The sequence below is a fragment of the Anarrhichthys ocellatus genome, unplaced genomic scaffold, assembly GCF_004355925.1.
Source record: "Anarrhichthys ocellatus isolate YVR2014 unplaced genomic scaffold, GSC_Weel_1.0 scaffold93, whole genome shotgun sequence".
NCBI classification, from domain to species: Eukaryota; Metazoa; Chordata; class Actinopteri; order Perciformes; family Anarhichadidae; genus Anarrhichthys; species Anarrhichthys ocellatus.
In genome coordinates, this window is record NW_022280123.1 from 1111218 (window position 1) to 1132935 (window position 21718).

General features: G+C 41.1%; 1 protein-coding gene and 2 long non-coding RNA genes across 4 annotated transcripts; 1 reads left to right on the forward strand and 2 right to left on the reverse strand.

Annotated features, from left to right (window-relative positions):
• Positions 1-740: 740 nt before the first annotated feature.
• On the reverse strand, positions 741-2566 carry LOC116398923 (uncharacterized). Its single transcript, XR_004213782.1, has 4 exons — positions 2527-2566; positions 1947-2075; positions 1588-1727; positions 741-1090 (listed from the first exon to the last, which is right to left on the reverse strand). It is a non-coding gene; the product is annotated as an uncharacterized LOC116398923 (long non-coding RNA).
• Positions 2567-2572: 6 nt separating this feature from the next.
• LOC116398924 (uncharacterized) lies at positions 2573-5357 on the reverse strand. Its single transcript, XR_004213783.1, has 5 exons — positions 5006-5357; positions 4617-4796; positions 3248-4491; positions 3072-3158; positions 2573-2648 (listed from the first exon to the last, which is right to left on the reverse strand). It is a non-coding gene; the product is annotated as an uncharacterized LOC116398924 (long non-coding RNA).
• A 5533-nt stretch (positions 5358-10890) lies between these two features.
• On the forward strand, positions 10891-16029 carry tcp11l1 (t-complex 11, testis-specific-like 1). Of its 2 annotated transcripts, none has more exons than XM_031875678.1 (10): positions 10891-11213; positions 11599-11751; positions 12997-13129; positions 13225-13345; positions 13527-13747; positions 14007-14143; positions 14636-14805; positions 14930-15111; positions 15499-15671; positions 15788-16029. In XM_031875678.1, the coding sequence occupies exons 2-10, from the start codon at positions 11607-11609 to the stop codon at positions 16009-16011; spliced, it is 1506 nt and encodes a 501-aa protein (XP_031731538.1). In that variant the 5' UTR covers positions 10891-11213; positions 11599-11606; the 3' UTR covers positions 16012-16029. The 2 variants fall into 2 exon arrangements, with proteins under 2 accessions (XP_031731538.1, XP_031731539.1); XM_031875679.1 differs by having other exon boundaries at positions 10891-11014.
• Positions 16030-21718: the final 5689 nt, after the last annotated feature.

The window sequence follows — 21718 nt, forward strand, 5'->3', positions numbered from 1 at the left end:
TGAACCCGGTCGGGATGTAGAAGGGGGTGCGTGGCCTAAAAAGTTTAGGAACCGCTGCCCTAGACCAATCCAATCCCAGTGCTACAAATAGCAGCAAGAATGTCTCTTTCAAAGTTACAGTAGTCTTTGTAATGTCCTGGAAGTTTCAGCTCCACCACGTTAATATCCAGCTGGTGTCTGGGAAGCACATTCCATCCGATCCACAACTGCACCAGTTTCCCAAGGATGCTTGGAGACGCTTCCAAAAAAAGAAAAGTCAATATTTGGATAGATAGATATAAGCTTTATTCATCCCCAGGGGGAAATTAGTTTGTAGCAGCAGCAATTTACAGAGTAAAATATTACGTATGGAAATGCACAATATATACTGTACAATAAAATAGCAGAGCAGATATTAAATTTGAAGAAATAGAATAATAAAAAATAAGATAAAATAGAATAACAATGCAAAAAATGCACAGTATATACAAGTATAGTATACAGTATATTAAATGAACAACTAAACAAACTGACCAGTAGTGCAAGGATCATGGTATTAAATGAACAACTAGGTATTTTCTTTAACTGCCGAGAAGGAATTTGTTACATCAATCATGAATGCGATTTAAAAATAATTATTTTACTCAATTTGTGCTTTGGGTTGTTAGTGCTGCTGAGAATTCATAGTGTGGTGGAAAAAAATCTTTTTAACCTCTCTGTGAGAAATAATCACGATGGAACTTCTTAAAGTATTAAAAACATATTTAATGAACAGACACTTCAATCATAATTCAGCTGAATGGATAGAGCTCTTTCCCCACGGATGGTTCGGAGATCTAACCATGATAAACAGAGTGTATATGCACCCCCCCGTAACCCTCGCAGATGTTGTCCGACGAAGAACAACAAGGGCAGGTTCCCAGCCTTTTCGTGGGAAGAGGGTTGAGATTATATGCAGGTTTAGTGATACAAGACAACTAAAAGTTTCTATTCATTTACCGTCCTCAATAAATGTGCGAAGGAATCCTGTGATCCGACATGTATCCTCCAAAGAGACATCACCGTCTTCATCCTCATCCTCTGTTGGCCACTTTATCTTCTCCAAGACCATCTGACGGATTGATTTTATACGATCAGTTAACACTTGTGTTTCCAAACAAACAAGAGAACAGAAAGCACGATAAACAGCAGAATAGAAAATGAGACATTTTCAATTCTAATAATCCAAATTGTAACTCGATCAGGACACAGTTGTTATTTTAAAGAACCATACTGGAGGTTTTTGCATGGCAACATGTTTTTTTAATTGGTTTCCTTCCTTTTAGGCAGCAATTAGTGTCAGTTCATTTCTATGAAACTCAACTTGCAAGGACTTCAGGACGACCATGTTTCAGCAGTGCTTGTTCATGCAGTGATGTGATGTAGGTTTAACTTTAAAAAAAAGAGATCAAATGCTGACTGTGATCATTTCAATGCAACACGTTTGCAGGTTTATTATAATGAACTGAAACCAATGGCTGCCAGAGGGTAGAAAACACACGTCATTTCTGAGAAAGTCATTTGTGTGAGTTCAGAGTGTTTCTGACTGAGCATCATGGGGTCACTTACCTGTGGTGTGCACTGTACATCAGATGCTCTTGTAAAGAGGAGGGGAATTGTGTCTTTCCTCTCAGTTAGCAAAGGCCAGATCGGTGTCTCTTTTAACCCCTTCGTAACTGTTTCACTTGTCTTGAGGTTCTTCCAAGGACCTGCAAAACATTTGCATCACAACAGAAAAGCAAAGCAGCCATACTAATCTTTCACTAATAGTCTAATTAGCATTACTGAATAAACTCATCAACATCTATCTGTGTATGTCACAAAAAAGACAAAATGTGAAAGACAAAATGTTGTCCTACATCAGAACTTCAACTCTGATTAGTCGGTCTGGTTTGTATGATCTGTTAAGTACAGATCAGAATACTCACAGCATGGAGGAGCAGTTTGTCCAGCAGCCATCTTCTGTTGTCAGATGTGACTGCAGGCAAATCCCATGACAGTGCCAACTCATTGATTAGGTTATTTTCTTCAGGTGACAAATCTGCTGTACCCTCCAGCTAATAATGACAATTAGAATTAGAATAGATTAGAATTCCTGATTTTTCAAGACTTGCATAATATTCAGATTTGATACAACAAATAGGGAAAGGACAACTTGTCAATAACTATCAATCACGCGGTTGACACCCACTGGTCTCAAACCACATCCCAAATAATGTCATTTTGTATCCCTTTTAAACAGCATGTTGGGAACCTGTTAAAACTGTGTTTGCTCTAAAAACACATTTTACATGATGACATCTGTCACTATAATGACATGTTTTAAAGAAATGTATTTACGTTTATGGTTTTAATATTGCTTCAGCACCCCCTGCTGGTTTAAATTAGTAAATTATGTGATTGTGGTATTATAAATATCTGAGAAAAATTTCTGACATCAGGTATTACTTTTATTGTCCTTGCCCCGAATTTTTATCATTAAAATCTTACTGGAAAAATGTATTGTACCACTTTGATTGTCTCACGGATGTCAAGGTCAGCACACTCCTTAAGTTATTATGGCTTCTTCTGGGGATCCACCAAAGAGCACATGCAGGATAGCTGGGCTGAGTCCTCCAAGGCATGGCCCACTATGGAGGAATGAATGAGCAATCATTCAGCCAGCAACAACAGAGAAGTCACTCTCCAAAAGGTGATGCCAAGTGCAGGGAATCAGATGATCCTGTTCCCCCTCAAAAAGAAGTTCTTCCTGGTACTTCAATTAAAAGAGAAAAGTGAAAGAACATTGATAGTGCAGAATGTAAAGGACGTATATATTCAAACTTTCATACAGAATTAGTAAGGAAATATCAATCAGCCACTGAATACTTTGGGTGATCCTGTAGAAACCTACAGGGCCACAGCAGCTGCGTCACATTTGTTTGTTTTTTAAGGTTTTAGGTATTCTCTGGGTAAGTAGAGACTGATCTGTGGTCTGTGGTAAACTGGTGCAAACCAAACACAGAGCCCGATAGCTGACAACCAGCCAGCAGCCAAAGTGAATATTCACTTACCAAAATTCATCTCAAAACCATACTGAAGTTTGGACATGATGGTTGCAAAGAGATGGAGAGTCACGCCATCACCAATTGCTGGATCTCCTTAAAAAGCTAAATACACAGTACAGACATCAGTTAAATGAATATATGATCATTTGTTATCTTTAGTTTTGCGTGTGTAACCAATTTACCCTTGAGTGTGCATGTCAAGGGGCAAGCCCACTCAACATTAGCCCTCTTATAAAAAGAAAGGACTGTCCTCTGCACTGTCTCCAAAATCCATGGTAAGATAGAATGATCTTCCAGTTGCATGCTGGCTTAAAATGTCTTCTTTGAATCTCTTTGCTGCCTCACTGGGATTTGAAAGAATTTTCCAATCTAAAAAAAGTTTTTAAATTATTCCAATTAATACTGGATGAATTGATATGTAGAGAGCAACAATTTATTGCAATAAATGATGTAATGTTTAAATGATGTAACACACCTGAGAAGCCTCTCTCCTCATGGGATCTAGGTCAACTATCTCAGGAGCAGCCACATGTCCCTGAGGTGGCACGCAGTAGTTTGTGTTGCTGGCCCTTGTTGTCTCACTTCCCTGTAGTCTTGTCAACATGCTCACAAATCTACCTTCACTTCAGGAGGCACTTTCTGTGGTCACCACAATTTCTACCTCACCACTGCTCTGTGATGGTCTTGGGTAAAGAGAAGCACGTTTTGTTATTGGGGCCAGTATATTTTATATTACATTACACATTCACAAAAACACTGCAACTAGAAAAGAATGGTCATATAAATAGAATAGAATAAATCCATTCAAATTCAACTTTCCCTCAAGACCAATATTCAGGATCATACAGGATCATCCACATTCAAAATGCTTTACATCTTTTGGCAGACTCCAGAGCCTAATGCTTAATGTCTGATGTACGACTCCTTGAGTGCTTGACAAATGTGACGTTTTAGTTCTGTAGAGCGATACCTCACGCATTCATCACTGTGAGCCTTGATTCCTGTCAAAGGGAACTCCTCTCCACACGTCACACATTTCTGAGGTGGTCCAACTAGCTCATTAACTGTATTCTGGTTGACATGCCTGTAAACAAGATCATTTTAAAATGTAACACAAGCTATACTTATGTAACTGTTCACACTCTGCCATTTTCATATGGGAACACCAATTTAAAAGTGAGGATCTTACAGGGTCCAGATTCAGGTTTCTTTGGAGTGGTCGGATGAAAATTGTAGCATGACCAATCTGTGTTTGTGGATCTTTCAAATGTCTCACATGGTAACCCTCATTGGGACATGGTATGATGATCAGTTGGCCACCGTGTTGTTCCAGAGATTTTGAGCAACTCAAATCCTGCCCTTTGTCTGAGTGTTTGATATGCCTCTAAAATAAATTCTCTAAAGTCATCTGGATCAGTATGACTACCTGAAAATAGAAGATAATAATACAAACAACCGATCTAACTTGAAATATAATGACGGTTAATGTTTTTGAAAGGTAACTTAATTCAAGAAAAATACATCGTCTGTCCATCATGATGCCTGACTTACCTTGGAATGTAAGACGTGTTTCCCCAAGTCCTGCAGCAGCAAGTCTATCTCTGGCATATCGGTTTGTCCTCAATACAACAGAAAGAGTGAGTGTACGAATGAAGCTGTGCACGCGCACAGTTCACCTCCTTGTCGTCCTTCTCCCTCCAAAGTGTGGACCAAACAGTCTTGAAACCTCGGCTAGAATCAAGTGAAGAGGATAAGCTCTAATCAGTACAAGAACATAAGAACGTTGCAGAAGAAACATGTTGGCTAACGATACCATCGCACACTTTACAGGAATGTGATCTGACGCACAGCATGAATAAATAAATCACTCATCACCGGCGATAGTAATTTAGTCTACACAAGGGATTTAGCATGGAAACGTGTTCCCTGCAGAAACCTACCGTCCACTGGGTGCCTGGGTGTGACGTTATAGTGGCGGCCGCGGAGGTGAACGTGGTGCGTTTGCGGTCCTCGGTGCTGCACAATCATGTATTTATTCTTTTATTTATTCATTTCTGTACTTTTACATTGGAAGGAGTTTTCTAAATGGGACAGCCTCGTCGCAGCTGCGGTGACGTCACTGGCGCATAGAATGGCATGACGTCACACCAAGATCAGAGACGCAATGATTCTTCAAGATCAAAGGCAAAGCGTCACAAATGACGTCAGTTCATAAACAGACTCCATAGAAAGGCATGACGCCACAAAGATCAGGGACGTCACAAAGAGCAGAGACAGAATCATTTGTCCAGATAAAAGGCAAAGCATCTGTATACCCCAGACTTTACTTATCCAAACTAGTTATCAAGGACTTTCAAGAGACACCAGTACAGTGGAAGGAAGAACGATAAATATGGCCCGAATGACTGACTGGCAGATGCTATGGGAGGCTCAGCATGCAAATGATTTCATGTCGGCCAAAATTAATGATCTTGAGCAGCGTCTAGAGGGGAAAAATGATGAACTGGCCCTGCTTGAGTCGGACACAGACATAATTCTTACAGAAACTTCGAAAATACAGGCAAAGCTTTATGTGCTGCATGAAGAAGTGCGTGATCTCGAGGAAAATAACCAGAGGCTGAATGCTGAGATGGCCCACCTCCCTGATCTGAACATTCAAAACCAAACTCAAATTACCTATCTGAGGAAAGATGGTAATGACGTTATAGAGAGTCTATGGAAGACTCTGGATAATAATTCAGCCCAAATTAAAGACCTTACGAATAAAATAGAAACAAAGGCCAACAATTTGGCAAATTTTCAGGATTTCAAAGAAAAGGAGGAATCTTTAAACAATATAAATGAGGTACCGGCCCTGCAGGACTCTCAGATAGAAGCAATGAATGCAAAGCATTATAATCTAGATGATTATCTGCAGGAGCATGAAAAAATTGAAAGTCACCTTAAGTCTCTGGCGGCTGAACAAAGTGACAAGAATGAAAAACTGGGGAAAACGTTGCTAAAGCTTCAGTACAAAGGGTTTGAGAATGAGGAACAAATCAGGTCTAAAGATGCAATTATAACCAGACAACCCATCGACATTAATTTGATGGAGCAAGAGCAAGAGGAACTCTGCATCTTAAAGAATGACTTGCAACAATCAGTGCGTGAGCCTAAAGACCAGACCGAGATGATGGAGGACGAGCAGATACTTGAAAATCTGAGAAATACACCTGAAGAGAGCGTCCTGGAGACGACACCTGAAGAGAGCGTCCTGGAGACGACACCTGAAGAGAGCGTCCTGGAGACGACACCTGAAGAGAGCGTCCTGGAGACTACACCTGAAGAGAGCCTCCTGGAGACTACACCTGAAGAGAGCGTCCTAGAGACTACACCTGAAGAGAGCGTCCTGGAGACTACACCTGAAGAGAGCCTCCTGGAGACTACACCTGAAGAGAGCCTCCTGGAGACTACACCTGAAGAGAGCGTCCTGGAGACTACACCTGAAGAGAGCGTTCTGGAGATACTGTGATATTGTACTAGTAAAGATCTAAAATGTTTCTAAATTAGTTTTTGACATCGAAAACAACTGTGCCATGTGTTCTGCCACAAAGCTACCCACTCCAGGACCTGCTATCACTGAATGGGTAAGGTGTTGTTGTAGTTAATTGTATTTGTGCATTTGTTAATGGATTTGAGTTTTTGTTTTGGCATTTTGTAGATTTAATTGAGAATGGACAGTAGAGGGCTGACAGGAAATGAGGGTAGAGAGAGAATGGGAATGTCATGTAACAAAGTTCGCCATTCAGAGTCATATCAGTGATATATTGCGGTTTACTCCTCTAACACTAGGGCACCTCTTGTTTTAATCTTGGCAATGCAAACAAGATTGGTGTACCTTCTTTTGAGTTTCCAGGAATATGTGTGCAATTTCAAATTAACTAAATACATAGGACAAAGAGGCTTCCTTGTCCATCACAATCTCAAGGAACACTTGCTATCATCTGCACCAAGCCACTCTGATATGTCCATATACTCTGCCTTGCTCTTTTCCTTGCATTTGCACCATGGCAGCTGGCAAATTCAGATATAGGACCTGTCCTATTGTTGATTGTCAATCAATAAAAACAACATTGTAAAAGCTATGACCATGACAATAACAATGTCCCATTTGATTAAATGATGAAAATAATTTCAAATTTAAATAAAGTTTTCTTTTGGGGTGAATTCCTGTTTGAAGTCTGTCTTTACTAAGTTTTTTCAATTTTGTCCTTTTTCAGATTCAGTGTGACAGCTGTAACAGATGGTTCCATGCCGATAGCCTGCAGATGGAAAAATACCTGCTTTTAAAAATAAAAAACAAAGACTGGAAATGCTGTTTGTGCAACAATTAAATCCACATACAGTATTTGTTATGTTTTTTGTCTCTTTTTATATGCCCCCTTGCTATATCTGTCTGTGTGAAGAGGGTGGTCAAATATGTTTTGCATTTCATGTTGTGTTTTTATCATTAAAAGTTTTTCTTTGAAACTTGACAATTGCGCATGTGTTCCAACTGAATCCGAATCCAAATACATTAGTTTTAGAACAATGCCTTTGATCACCACCACACTAAGGAGGTACGTAGAGGGAGGTAGAGCTATATATGTCCAAAATGACACAAAAGACCAAGGCTTTTACTAAGCTTAATAATATAGACAATCAAAACATTAGACATACAGCAAAATTACATGGGATTTTTAATGGACATAGTCGGAGTGATCATGAACAAGAATCCATTGAAAATGTACTAGAATCTCTTAAGGAACTGTTAAAAAAGGTATAAAGGATTATCTTATGCTGTCAATATCTTTATTTAACAGTTTAAAATATGAGGACATTATGAATATCAAAATGTCATTTGAGCTGATTTTACATCTAATTTTCTCAAAAACTGTACAGTAATATTTCATGGCAATATTCATGTCCATATTGAGGGTCGTCATAAACAAGAATCCAGTGAAATATTGACATAACCTCTTAAGGATTCATTTTAATAAAATGTCAAATATGGGGAAATGATGAATATCAAAATGTCATTTGAGTTAATTTTGCCTTTAATTTTCTCAAAAACTGTACAGTAATATTTCATGGAAATATTCATGTCCATAGTGAGGGTCGTCATTAACAAGAATCCAGTGAAATATTGACATAACCTCTTAAGGATTCATTCTTATAAAATGTCAAATATTGGGAAATTATGAATATCAAAATGTCATTTGAGCTGACTTTACATCTAATTTTCTCAAAGACTGTACAGTAATATTTTAAGACAATAATCATGTACATAGTCAGGGTCGTCATTAACAAGAATCCAGTGAAATATTGACATAACCTCTTAAGGATTCATTTTTATAAAATGTCAAATATTGGGAAATTATGAATATCAAAATGTCATTTGAGCTGACTTTACATCTACTTTTCTCACAGACTGTACAGTAATATTTTAAGACAATAATCATGTCCATAGTCAGGGTCGTCATAAACAAGAATCCATGGAAATATTGACATAACCTCCGAAGGATTCATTTTTATAAAATGTCAAATATAGGGAAATTATAAATATCAAAATGTCATTTGAGCTGACTTTACATCAAATTTTCTCAAAAACTGTATAGTAATATTACATTACATTTGACATGGAGATACATGGGGTCATCATGAACATAACTCCAATGGAAATTTTAGCTAACCAATGAAGGAAATGTTTTTTTAGAGATCAAAGATGATTATTAGGTAATATTATAATTTCCGAGCCCTTTTTCAATTAAAGATTATACAGCAGTGTAATTTCAGATTTTATTATTGTTATATTTCACTTAATGTACAAAATGACGTTGTTTTTGACTTGTTATATCAAATTGGACAAATTATTGATGAAATATAGGTCTATTTCGGGGCTTTTTGGGCTATCCAAGCACCCGTACTGTAGCACCTCGAATAGACGAGCATTACATTTCAAGTGCCGGCTGGCGTGACCGAGGTTCCGCAGATGACGGACCACATGACCGCAGTGCTCAGGTTACCAAATACACCAAGACGTTCAGTCGCAAATAACAGGCATTCCCAGCAATACAATTTGCAGCTCTTCTCCGACCCCGTCAGCCAGGAATACCTTTAGTTTGCAGACTGAAAGTGGCGCACAAAGCCTTTTCTTACAATGTCCAGTTTGTCCGGAAATGTCCTTCTTGAGAAAGGTGTTCCCAGTAACTCCGCCACTAAATCAGCTTCTCCTCCTTCCGCCATTTGATGTTAAAAAAACAAAGCTAAGTAAAAAAAAACTGAAAATGACATCATTTCTTCCATATCTTTCCACTTCAACTCTGACTGCTAACAACCTCAGTTCTGCCAGCAAGCATACGTTTCACTTTAGTCACGTGCTCGCCCACTGACCAATCACAGCACACGCTGCACCTTGCGGCAGAGCTGCACCTGCACATGAGCTGCATGTAATGCTGACGTCATTATAGGCCGGCTAGCAGGTGCTGACGTGTCAAAGAATACGCCCAACATGTCAAACTAAAGATCTGATTGGTTGAACACTATGCCAATCAACAATATCGTCCCCATTCACTTAAACTGCACATGGATGCACTTCAGAGACTGCAGGCCTGTGGCCTGTCTTCTTACCTAGAGACACAGAGGTGAAATCTGATTGGATAAAAGCTCTACTTAAAACAAGCTGCACTGGAAGCAGAGCAACTGAGGAAAACAGTAGCTGTGCAATGAGAAAATAAGATAATGTGAAATATATGTTTATAAATTACAATACATGTAGTATATTTAAGAAAAATTATTAAATTATAAAATAGATATAGCTTTGTGATTCTGTTTAGGCCAGCAGAGAAGGCCTTGCAGGCCCTGACGGCCCGCCACTGGTGTACAATAGCTAATATAACTGCCTTCTCATTAACAAAAATGAAACTGTATGGTGGAGACCCAGTTCAATAGGAAACAATGACCCCCAGCATTTACCATCAAATAAACAGAAGAGTGCACTGTAGGGCCCACTTGGGTGCAAAGACACAGGTGCAAACCCCTTTTGGGTGGATTTTGGAAAGATAGTACACGTGAGGATATGCCCTAGAATTAATGACATTTTACTGCTACGTGAAACGTAATGTAAGGGGGATATCAGTTCAGAGCACGAAAAAACAAATAGTACTAATACAAAACTATATTCCAGTGGTTTCATCTATGTTTGCATAAAGCGGTTGGCTCGGACTGTGCACCTGAGGATGATTGATTGAGTGAAGTTTGAGTTGCACCTATCACACTGCTTACCTCTAATTAGCCTTGACAAGACTGGTGTCTTTTTCAATTAAAGATTATACAGCAGTGTAATTTCAGATTTTACTATTGTTGGATTTCATATAATGTACAAAATGACGTTTTCTAAAAAATTGGGCAAATTATTGATGAAATATAGGTCTATTTCCGGGCTTTTGGGGCTATCCAAGCACCCGTACCATAGCACCACGAATAGACGCGCATTACATTTCAAACGCCGGCTGACGTGACCAACGTTCTGCGGATGACGGACCACTTGACCGCAGTATTTAACTTGGTGAATTGAACCCAACCTTTAATTACTTTTAGAGAAACTCATAGATCACAAAGGCAGACATGTAAACGCGCGCCATTTGCAATCTGCACAAACACACAAAGTATTTCGAAATACATTGCGTGACACATTTCCATACTGCTGCCAAGTTTTATCTGCCTTCCTTGCCAGTCGAAATCATGACTCATTGAGGGTGTCCGTGTGCGTGCGCGAGAGAGTGGGCTCGGCTCCTACGTCACGTTTAGCCCCACCCAATACAGGAAGGAGGTCGGCTCGGTTTAGCGGCGACCCATCGAAGGAAAGGCTGCTGCGACATCACTGAGCTCGAGCCGTCTGGGATGAAACGAACGCCTCGCTCCTGCTGAAGGTTGTCTGGTAGTGGTGGAGTTGTGAATACGTCGGTGACGGCGATCATTTCGCTGTGGCCGCGCTGTGAAGGAGTAGCTGTTGTCATTCAGGCTTTGTTGTTTGTTGAGAAAGAGAGAGAGAGAGACCAAAGCTAACGGTAGATAAATTGAGCTTCGCAGCTAACGCGTCTCTTTCCTCGGGGCTTCCGACCGCTTAAGGTTAGTAACGTTGACTTCAATGACAGCCACGGTGCCATGAGGCTTTGTTGTCGTGTTCACCACATCTCAGTCAGCCTGCCTAGCATCGCACTGCGCCCACTGGCTCCTGTCCCCCTCCCCCCTACCAGCCTAGGTGATGTCATCTAATAGATCACAACAATCTCTCCTCCTCATCTCCTTCTGTGTGGACAGGAACAACAACAAAAGCCCATCACATTACATATGCTGTTAATTGATGTAACAATACTGCATGTCTAGCTAGAAGGAGAAAAAAAAAATCAATAAAACTGTTACAGTAACTTGCACCTAAGATTTTGCCTGTACTGCAATTGATTTTACTGCATTTGCTGATTGCAACTTCAAACATACATCTGTTATCATGCAGACTCAAGCATGCCGAAGGAGGCGGACCACCTTGAGGGCGGAGGAGACAAGGAGTCGAAGAAGGAGGAGAGGAGGCAGGATGCTCCCGAGGCGATGGTGAGCAAGAGTATCCGGGCAAATAGTTCGAGCCCTCGCAGGGGGAACACTCCTCAAGGTGAGAAACGGACTGATTAAAGACCGGGACCATGTGTGTCTTAATCCTGCAGCCCTCTGAGGCAAATCTGTGATTTTTGGGCTATAAAATTAATTGAATACATCCATTTTTCATTTGAGTAGGGGCATAAACCTTCCAAGAGAAAATAAAGTCTACTCAAATTAATAAAGATATTTCTCAAAGCAAGCAGCATGCTGCATAACCAGAATAGACAGCTGTGGTCCAGGACATCCAAGCTACTGTTGCAAGTGGACTCTGCGTATTTAGACTTGGAAGTGCGGTGCAAAATATTCACACACTGTAACCGCCCAGCTCAGTCCCTCAGTCTCTCCTCAGTTCTTTGTTAGCACACACACGTGGACTCAGAACCAGTGGTGTAAGATAGTTCCGATGGGCCCCGGTGCACGCTGTCCTGACGGGCTCCTAGCTACATAGTGCCGCTTTTACGTTTGAAAAGGAATGACTGCTCGCTCAGCCTGCAGATTGCGAGTCTTGCCCGATTTTTGCAAACTAGCCACCGTGTATCATGTCGTCTCGTCAGTGTGATCGAATAGAGACTTGACATTGGACTACATCAACACACATATTACCCAGCATTCATCCTTGTTTATCTGTATATGACAGAGTTACCAAAGAAAATCATAAACAAATTTATTGAATTGCTTTAATAGTTAATTTCGTTTCTATAGTTTATGTAGAATAAGCATGTTTGTAATAGTTTTCTGAAAAGACGCACACAGGCATAGTCGTAAAATACACACTCAGTAATCTGTCTGAAAGAAGATATGTCATTGAAGCCAACTCTTCTCTATGGAAAGTAGCTACAACAGTTGCTAAATCTAGCAAGAAAGTCAGGAACAACAGCCTGTCCCTTCAAAGCCACTCCCCCTAAATCATGACGAACGTAAACAATAAACATGGCTATTGGGACCACTTTTTTTCTTTTCTTTTTTTTTGTCAGAGCATTTGATTCATTGATTGCTGTTGGGATGTAATGATAATTTCAACAAAAATATCAAATGTTTTTGAAGCAGATTAACAACCCTGACTTTAACGCATCTTGTAGCGTGTGTGTGTGTGTGCCTGCTTTCACTGCGGTCCCACTAAATTAGAATAAATTCAACTGCAGTGTGTTGGCAGTGGAATTGTTTGTTTTTTCACCATAATAAGAAAGGAAGGAGTACAGCACACTCTGACGTGTGATTTTGTCGGAATAAATCACATAAAGATGGATTTCCCTCACAGCCAGCCCCCCCAGGTTTGTCTCCGTGGAGGAGCTGATGAAGACGGCTAAAGGAGTCACCAACATGGCTTTGGCCCATGAAATAATGGTCAACCAGGATTTTCAAGTCAAACCTACAGAGCTTCCTGAGGGGAGGTGAGAGTTCAATCAGACACAGCCTCGAGTCCTCGTCTTTGACCGAGTTCTTTCTCGCTGTAGAAGTAACAGTCCCTCCTGTGCACCCTGAACAGCTTGGAGCGCCAAGTGAAGGAGATCATGCACAAAGCATTCTGGGATTGCTTGGAAGTTCAGCTGAAGGAGGAGCCGCAGACGTACGGACACTGCATCAAACTGCTGGCTGAGATCAGAGAGGTGAGGTTCAAATGCAAAGTCTTATTTTTAGCTACCGCCTCCTCTCCGGAGATATGATCCCCGCGGTTGTTATCTATTTTGAGAAAGGTCGCGGCTGCACGGCTTCGCCATACCAAACTACACTATATCTGTCTTCCCTCTCCCGCCTTCAGTCATCACCTGTCTCCCTGCCCGCCTCCAGACTCTGCTGTCCTTCCTGCTGCCGGGCCACGGCCGCCTGCGCTCCCGTATCGAGGAGGTCCTGGATGTGGCTCTGATCCAGCAGCAGGCCGAGAACGGCGCGCTCGACATCGGCAAACTGTCCCAGTTCGTCGTCGAGATGATGGGCTCGCTGTGCGCCCCCTGCCGAGACGAGGACATCAGCAAGCTGAAGGACATCACCAACATCGTGCCCCTACTCAAGTGAGCCGGGGAACTATTATGAGTTCGGCATCTGGCGGGGCCTCTGTTTATTTTTGACTTGTGTAATTTAATTCTCAGTCCATTACGGCGCAGAAGTCAGCGTGTTCTGGAGTGACGTAATAGTGGAGGAGCTAACGCAGACGTAATGAGACCGAATGACAAGTTCACTTTCAAGCCAAGTCGGACCTGGAATTTCAAACCTCCACATTACATTTAAATATAAATCCCTGATTCTGTCTGTGCCGTCCCTCCTTCCTAGGGCCATATTCTCCGTGCTGGACCTGATGAAGGTGGACATGGCTAACTTCGCCCTGACCAGCCTCCGGCCTCACCTGATGCAGCAGTCGGTCGAGTATGAGAGGAGCAAGTTCCAGGGGTTTCTGGACAAACACCCCAGTAAGGAATCTCTCTTCCATGAAATAAGTCGTATGAATTATCCGTGCAAAATAAATAAATGACGTAATGGGCCGCCACATATAGGTAGATCCAAACCTACACGCAGACATTTGACAGCTGAAACCCTTTGTAGATAACATGGCCTTTTTTTTTTCTCCTTCTTTGTAGTATTGCAGCGATGCAGGTAGCCAATTATAGCCCACCCTGAAACTAAATGTGAAAGATTTAAATTCAGTGACTTTGATCACTTCCTCACAATCACACATTCCTGCTTGTTTTATGTATGGAAGTACAGTACAATCTTATTTATCGATATCTCTTAGCAAAATAAGCTGAAATATTGAAGTAATTGACGACCGACGTAATAAACGATGGGATGTCCCACTCGAAGAAGTTGCTATTAGCCAACGGATGGATATGGTGTCTCTTTGTTTTGGCATCCCAAGTGTTTGGGAAAACCAGGATGTAACAACAGAACGATCCGTTCTTCAGATGCCTTAGACTACACCGAGAAGTGGCTTGAGGACACAGTGAGATGCCTGAGAGAGGACGCTTCCTGTGCTGCGTCGTCTGACCCTCCCTCCCTCCTCCCCGTCAACGTCCATAATCACGCCTATATCCGCCTGCTGAGGTGGGACCACTCCTCCGACCCCTTCCCTGAGGTAAACATGAAGCCAGTCACCGGGTTCTAGCCGCTAGGTGTATGTCTTTTTTTATGCTTTCTGTCCCTTTTTGTGTTTCTGCCACCATGAAGCCTCTTCTCTTCTCACCTCCTGCTTTCTGTAGACGGTGTTGATGGATCAGGTCCGGTTCCAGGAGATGCATCGGGAGGAAGAACAGCTGGTCGTGCTCTCCTCCGTGCTGCTCATCGTCTACACCACCACAGGGGAGGCGATCTCAGGCCTGCCGGGGCTGATGGAGACGCTTAAGAACATTGTCAACGTCATGCTTGCGGACATGCACACGCCGTGAGTAGCGGTCGCGCTTTCACTGTCACACAAACGTTTAGTAGAGCTACACTGGACTAATCATTTAATTATTCAGGTAATATTTGCCCTGTTAAAATGATATTCTGTAAATCAAAAGAGCTGATTCGGAACACTTTTGAATGAAGTTTCGTTAATAGTTTTTCAGTTCACTAATTATTTAAGATTATTATAAAATTATTATTTATCTTCACGATTCTTGTACTTATTACACATTTTCCATATAAACTGGCTGATAATATCAATGTCTTGTTTCCAACCTCTTCTTCTCCGCCAAGTGACCTTCCACAACAAAATGGACAAATTCAGCTTTAATGTGTGTTGCGCAAGAATATTGTACTTTAATGCCTCCTTGTTGCCTGTCGCTAGGTCTTTTAGTGTAAAGGAGGCCTTAGAAACCATCGGGGAGAAACTGTGTGTTGAGCTGAGTCAGTGTCTGACCAAACATGGCTACTCTCCATTCTCGGCCGACCGAAAGAGCACTCTGAGGGGACAGATCTCAGCTATCGTCCAGCAGGACAACACAGTCCGCAAGCTAATGGGTAAGAAGAACATTGATGACGACTGTCAGTGCGTCTGAGGGCTTCTTGGGGGTCGACTGTGCGTTTTGTGTACACATTTATATGGCAGCGACTCCTCTCTTTTCCTCTCTTCACAGAGTCTCGGGTTCAGAACTACCTACTGGCCTCCCTGGAGTCCAGTCAACATAAGACCCCTCCCCCTCTCCCAGGAGGTCTGGCCCCAGTCGGCAGGGAGGTGAAGGAGCTCGCCGTTCGCTTCAGTCGCCTCATCAACTTCAACAAGCTGGTCTTCTCCCCGTTCTACCAAAAGATTCTCCAGAACCTACTGACAGCCGGGGAGAGTCCCAGCGCAGGGACGTAAGCACTGAAATGGAAAGCAGTTAGACTGCCCCACACACACACACACACACACACACACACACACACACACACACACACTGGTAAGGGTTTAGATTTAGAGAAACAATTTGAGGACGCTGATCTGTCCCCAGCGCTTGCACCTGAAACCAATATAAACAAAAAAACGCTAGTGACCATCTCGGTTGCATTAACTCACACTGTTGCTTATATGATCAAATCTCAGGCCTCATAACCATCCGGCCATGATTTGTTCAGTATTACTAGCATGGCCTGGTATCATTCCTTTGACATCCGAGTCAATACAATACCTGTGTTTTAGAACCAATACTAAGTGTTATGGTCACCTTACTTTGCAGCGTATAAACACATTTCTTTCAACAAAAAAACAAAACTATTGCTGCGTAAAATATAAGATGAACAAAACTAGGCTTTTAAATCTTAAAGATCTAAGGAAGAGGGTCAGGGCCTTTTATTTATCAAGCATCTCAGTACTCACTAGCCAACTGTTCTCATGTTTGATGCTGTATTCGTGCTCTGAATATCATACACGGCTTCTTTAAAAGGCGCTCTAGAGGTGTCTCAACCTGTCAGGAGTTGCAAGGAGAGGGCGTTCAAGCAGAGACATGCGGGCACATTCCATGAGAGGAGAGAAGCCTGAGGAACGCTTGATGACAATAAGCTTATTAAGGGAATAGTTCCACATTTTGGGAAATGTGCTCGCTTTCTCGACGAGTTGGACAAGAAGATCAGCCAACTAGATTAGCTCGGCACAAAGACTGGGAACAAGAACAAAGCAGCAGGTCTCGCTCAGGCCAAAGGCTGCAGAATTAACCTAGCAGCACCTCTGAATTAACATGTTACCTCCTGTTTCTTTAACTCGTACAAAAACTGAAGGGCAAACATGGCAATTTGTGGTTTTTACAGGGCGTTACTTGACTATTTCTTAGATAGATGGATGGATGGATTTATTTATCTCAAGGGAAATATAGGCATCTTCTAATATCGGCCCGGGAGCAAGGACTTCTCCTCTGGTTGCAGAGCAAACTCAGGCCATGTCCACATTACTCCGTTTTTGTTTGGAAACGCATATGTTTTGCTACGTTTACACTGAGCGTCCACACTACGCCGGAGTTTTAGAGCACCGTAAATGGAGGAGTTTGAAAACGCTCCCGACGTCGGATAAGTTTGAAAACTCCGGGGTTGCGTTTTCGCGTGGACGGCCGAAACCGGATACATTCAGAAACGATGACGCCCACACCCGCGTTCGCTACTTCATTGGTTCTTAGCAGTCATGACGTGTCCTTCCCTGATTCGTCACACTCCTATCACGTGACCCTTACCCGGAAGCTCACAAATAACAACATTGATTACCGATTGACTACCAGGTTAATCCAACATGGACAACTGATTGCAGGCGATGCTGACCTTGTCTTTACTAGCAGCTGTTGTTCAGTTAAAGTCTGCATTATTACAGAGGAAGCAGCTGTTATTGGAGCGATTAGCGAGCGGCGTGACCAGCGGCGTTACTAGACCTACGGAGCGGACGTCTGAAGTCACGGTTAGCAGTAAATGCTATTCAGTAGGACAGATAGTTAAGCCACCAGCAGAGCTACGAGTGAGAACAGACAACACTACCGAGGAAACGAGTGAGAGACGTGTGTTGACCACATTCATGGACCCATAATCTAGTAAACGTTTACGTGTTAGTGTTGATTTTATAGTAAATTTGATGTGTGAGAGAGATGGAGAAAGACCTGCAGTGTTGTAACGAAGTCTGAAAAATAAAACTTCTAAAACTTTCCACGAAATGTATCTGTTTGAGTTCATAGAGGAAGATTTTAGAGAAGATCTTAAGTATCAAACACGACCTTTCATTATTAAAGACTACTTTATTACTCTGTCGTATTATTTTTAACTAAGCAACCAATCTACCTCCTGTTTACACTGTGTCACAGTGTACGTTAATGGTCACGTGATGTACGTTAATGGTCACGTGATATCCGTTTTCGAAGGTTGCCGTGTGGATGCAGATCAATTCTATTTGAAAACTCTGTTTCCAAATAGAAACGGAGTAGTGTGGATGTACACTTCTTACTGTGTCGACTGCGGGAAGTTACTGCACCTGATCTTTTCATCGTACAGAGAGGTCCCCGGTATGTTCTCCTATATTGTAAGAGGTCCGAGGCTGAAAAATAATTGAGAACCCTCCGTCTTAAGTAACTATGTTACCATGCTTACTGCAGAGGCCTGGGTTCAAATCCCACATGTGGCCTTTTGCATTTTGTGGTCCCCTCTTTCCCCTCGCTTATACTTTTGAATAAAGGCAAGAAAATACAACAAAATGATCTTAAGAAATAAGAACAACTTTGAGTCTGTGCCTGGCCAGTATCTCCTGGAGCTCTCCTTCATATACTGGCAGAGATGGGAGTTATTTCCTGGTTTGAGAGCATTGATAAAGTGCTCGTGCTCCGAACACTGTAGCGCAAAAATCTGCATCACTCATACAATGTTTGGCAGGGACTGACTCACTACACTCGGCCAGGGTTTGTATTTATCAAATTGTCTAAGTATTCAGTAACAGCTTTCAGGACCAGGAAGTTTTCATACTCTGTGCTACTGACCCGGTTTAATCGATCGAGCACACACAAGTGAGAGAATGAACAAGACAACAGATGACAAGATGAATGTCTTTGACACTGAAATACAGCGGATACAAAGGGGTTACATCTTGTGCTTGAAATCAAATAATTCTTATTTGGTTTATCAGATTGAGTAAGCCTTTTTAATGCAGCGTATTAAAAAAAATGAAAATGTACCTTTTTGAACACTCAATCTATGTCAAAAAGTAAAAGTCTGCTTGAGGGTCCGAATCTCCTTAATGCTGCAGGGGGCTAGATCATACATCTAAATATGACCAAATCCATCCAAGAATGAACAGATTCCTCTTGTAACAAGAATCTGTGAATAACTTCCTACATATTTTTTCTTAACTTAGGCCACACGGGTATTATAAAAATAAAAGGTATGTAGACTTTTTGCATCCATGGTATGTGCGTTTTACAGTTTATTAGAAAAATGGAAAGTGAGCAGTAAGAACTGATGTGTAGCCGCCTCGAGGGAAACCAGACTGGTGTTACAGACCAACTTGAACTGTTGCTCTCTTTAATCCTTACATAGTTTAACAATTAAGTTATCTTGTTCTTACTATTTCTGATGGTTAATAAGATGATAATAATTCTTACTTTTGACAAACACATTGGGCCTCATTCACTAATGTGTGTGTAAAATAGGAAGACAGACATTTGGATTTGAAAACCTCAAAAGAAGCTTTGAAATATATATTTTAATTATGACAATAACCGATGTGGATCAAAGGGCATCAATTTCATTAAGTTATTTAATACTTTTGTCTAATGCAATAAATATTGTTGTTTATAACATCCTTTTTGTTAATGAATGTGGTTCTTTTTAATGTAGGCAGTTATACATTTGTTGACAGATTAAAAACTAATGTACAATAATGAACCCCATAATTGTGTGTCAACCGTTTGTACGGTTTGAGCACAGTTTTGAGAATGAGGCCCGTTGCTTTGCATGATATTTTACACACTCAACCGACCACACCATACAATTGTTGTAACGTTTCTTCACTCTACAAAGCAGAATTACATTGCCTATTCCCCAAATGAATAACACATGTTCATTGCCTGGCCACAGCAATTACACTATTTGTCTTTTAATGTCAATCCAACATGCCAATAAAGCATTGTTTGTCCCACATGGCTGAGTCATTTCTTTAATCCCTCTACAGGTTGTTGGTTTACGTTATGTTCTCGGGTCCAAAACAACATTTGAACTTTGTGTGAGGACCAATCATCTTCACCAAACCACATGCATGTAGTTTACATACAAGACCTAGGTGGAGCCAGAACTCCAATTCATCCGATATAACAGTTGTATCATTAATTACTTGATTCCAGTACATTCTGGTATTTTTCTAGCAGAATATACGATACTTGCATGAATAGCAGTCCTTTAACAAGCAAAAAGTGATTAGTTACTTTCTCTCCACAAAATTTTCAAATTGCTCTCGAGTTGACGGACCATTGACTGTAAAGTGTTTGAGCATGTGTGCAACAAGGAGCATATTACAATTTCAACAATATAAGTGCGACAACACGAGGAGACTGGATGAATAAAACAGAATGGCAGTGACTCCTGGGTGCTAGACCTTTATTTTGAAAGAGCTAGATTATCACATTTGAATATGGTCTGTTGTACTCCGGACACGTATAGTCCTGAATTACAAAGTTGCACATGCAACCCAACATCCCTAAGAGTAAGGAGCCGGTGGTGGACTTTGGGAGGCAAAGGTCTGAACCCAGTGGGTGTGGAACTGGAGTCTGTGGTGGAGGTGTCAGAGAGGAGGATGCTAAGTATTGTGGACAATGCCTCTCATTTTCTGCACACCACACTGGAGTCACTTCAGAGCTCCTTTAGTCGTAGACCACTGACGTGCACCACAGAACTGTATACTCCTCCCCCTTCTGCAGGAAGGACAGCTGAAACATCGGACACAAAGGACAATAAGCTCCATATTGTGTCAAATTATATGATTTAGTCACATTGCAATTCAATATACATTTGTATTACTTTTCAATATCATTGCCAATATTACTCTCAATATCATGCACAATACTACGTTTCTATTTTAGTTTCTATCAGGCACTGGTGTTAGTAATACTTTAGTGTTACTTTCATTTTTATGCTTATGTTTCTGTCATATACTTTTTCTATTTTAGTTTACTTATTTTATAATATAGGCTACTGTATATCTTAGTCTTTTTGCTATTCTATTTTGCACTGGTGTCAATATTTTTTAATCACTTCAAATGTATTACTCTATTGTTTACATATGTTTATATATCTACTCTATGTTTTTAATTATTCTGTTGTAATCTGTGATCAATCTCTGGCACAAGAGTTTCCTTCGGGATAAATTAACACTGTCTTATCTTTTCTTGTGATATTTGTTTGGGTCTGAGATGTCAAATAATAAGGCAAATCATTTTTGGCCTTACTTTACAAAAATAGTTGGTACATTTGAATTTGAATAATCTTTGTGAAACCCAAATAAAATGCAAAGATAACCCATTCAAAGCATTTGATGGAATAAATTATTTAATTATCGGCAATAGTATTGTAGGCCACATGAGAATAGGAAGTTCTACTCGACTGATCATTGGCTGAAGGATTTCCCTGCATTTCACTCAGTCTGTAGGCAGTTACGTGGCAAGATCCAGACACCAACTGCAGTTCTGAGGGCCAGTGTCTGGTTCAAGGGACAACGGAAGGACTATTTCTTCGAAGTATGGTAAACTAAACAGACTACACATGTCCCTTTAAGGCCACCATAGCAGACCCACAAACAACCAGTTCCCTTGCGCTGGTGTAATAAGCTGCGACCTGGCACCAGTTTTTCTTTGTGCCAGTTTCTTTGCATGAATGTAATACACAACTTTATTTGGAAAAAAAATGCACCATGCCAGCATAAACTACAAAATAAAGTTCTCAGAACTAGACCCTCTAAGTGCAGACACAACATTAGGTGAAAATGTAGAAACGTTTTTGATTGATATTGTAGACCATTTCCTGCAGATTCCCAAATTAATTTGCAATAATCTAATTAATGAAGCCAACTGACCTGC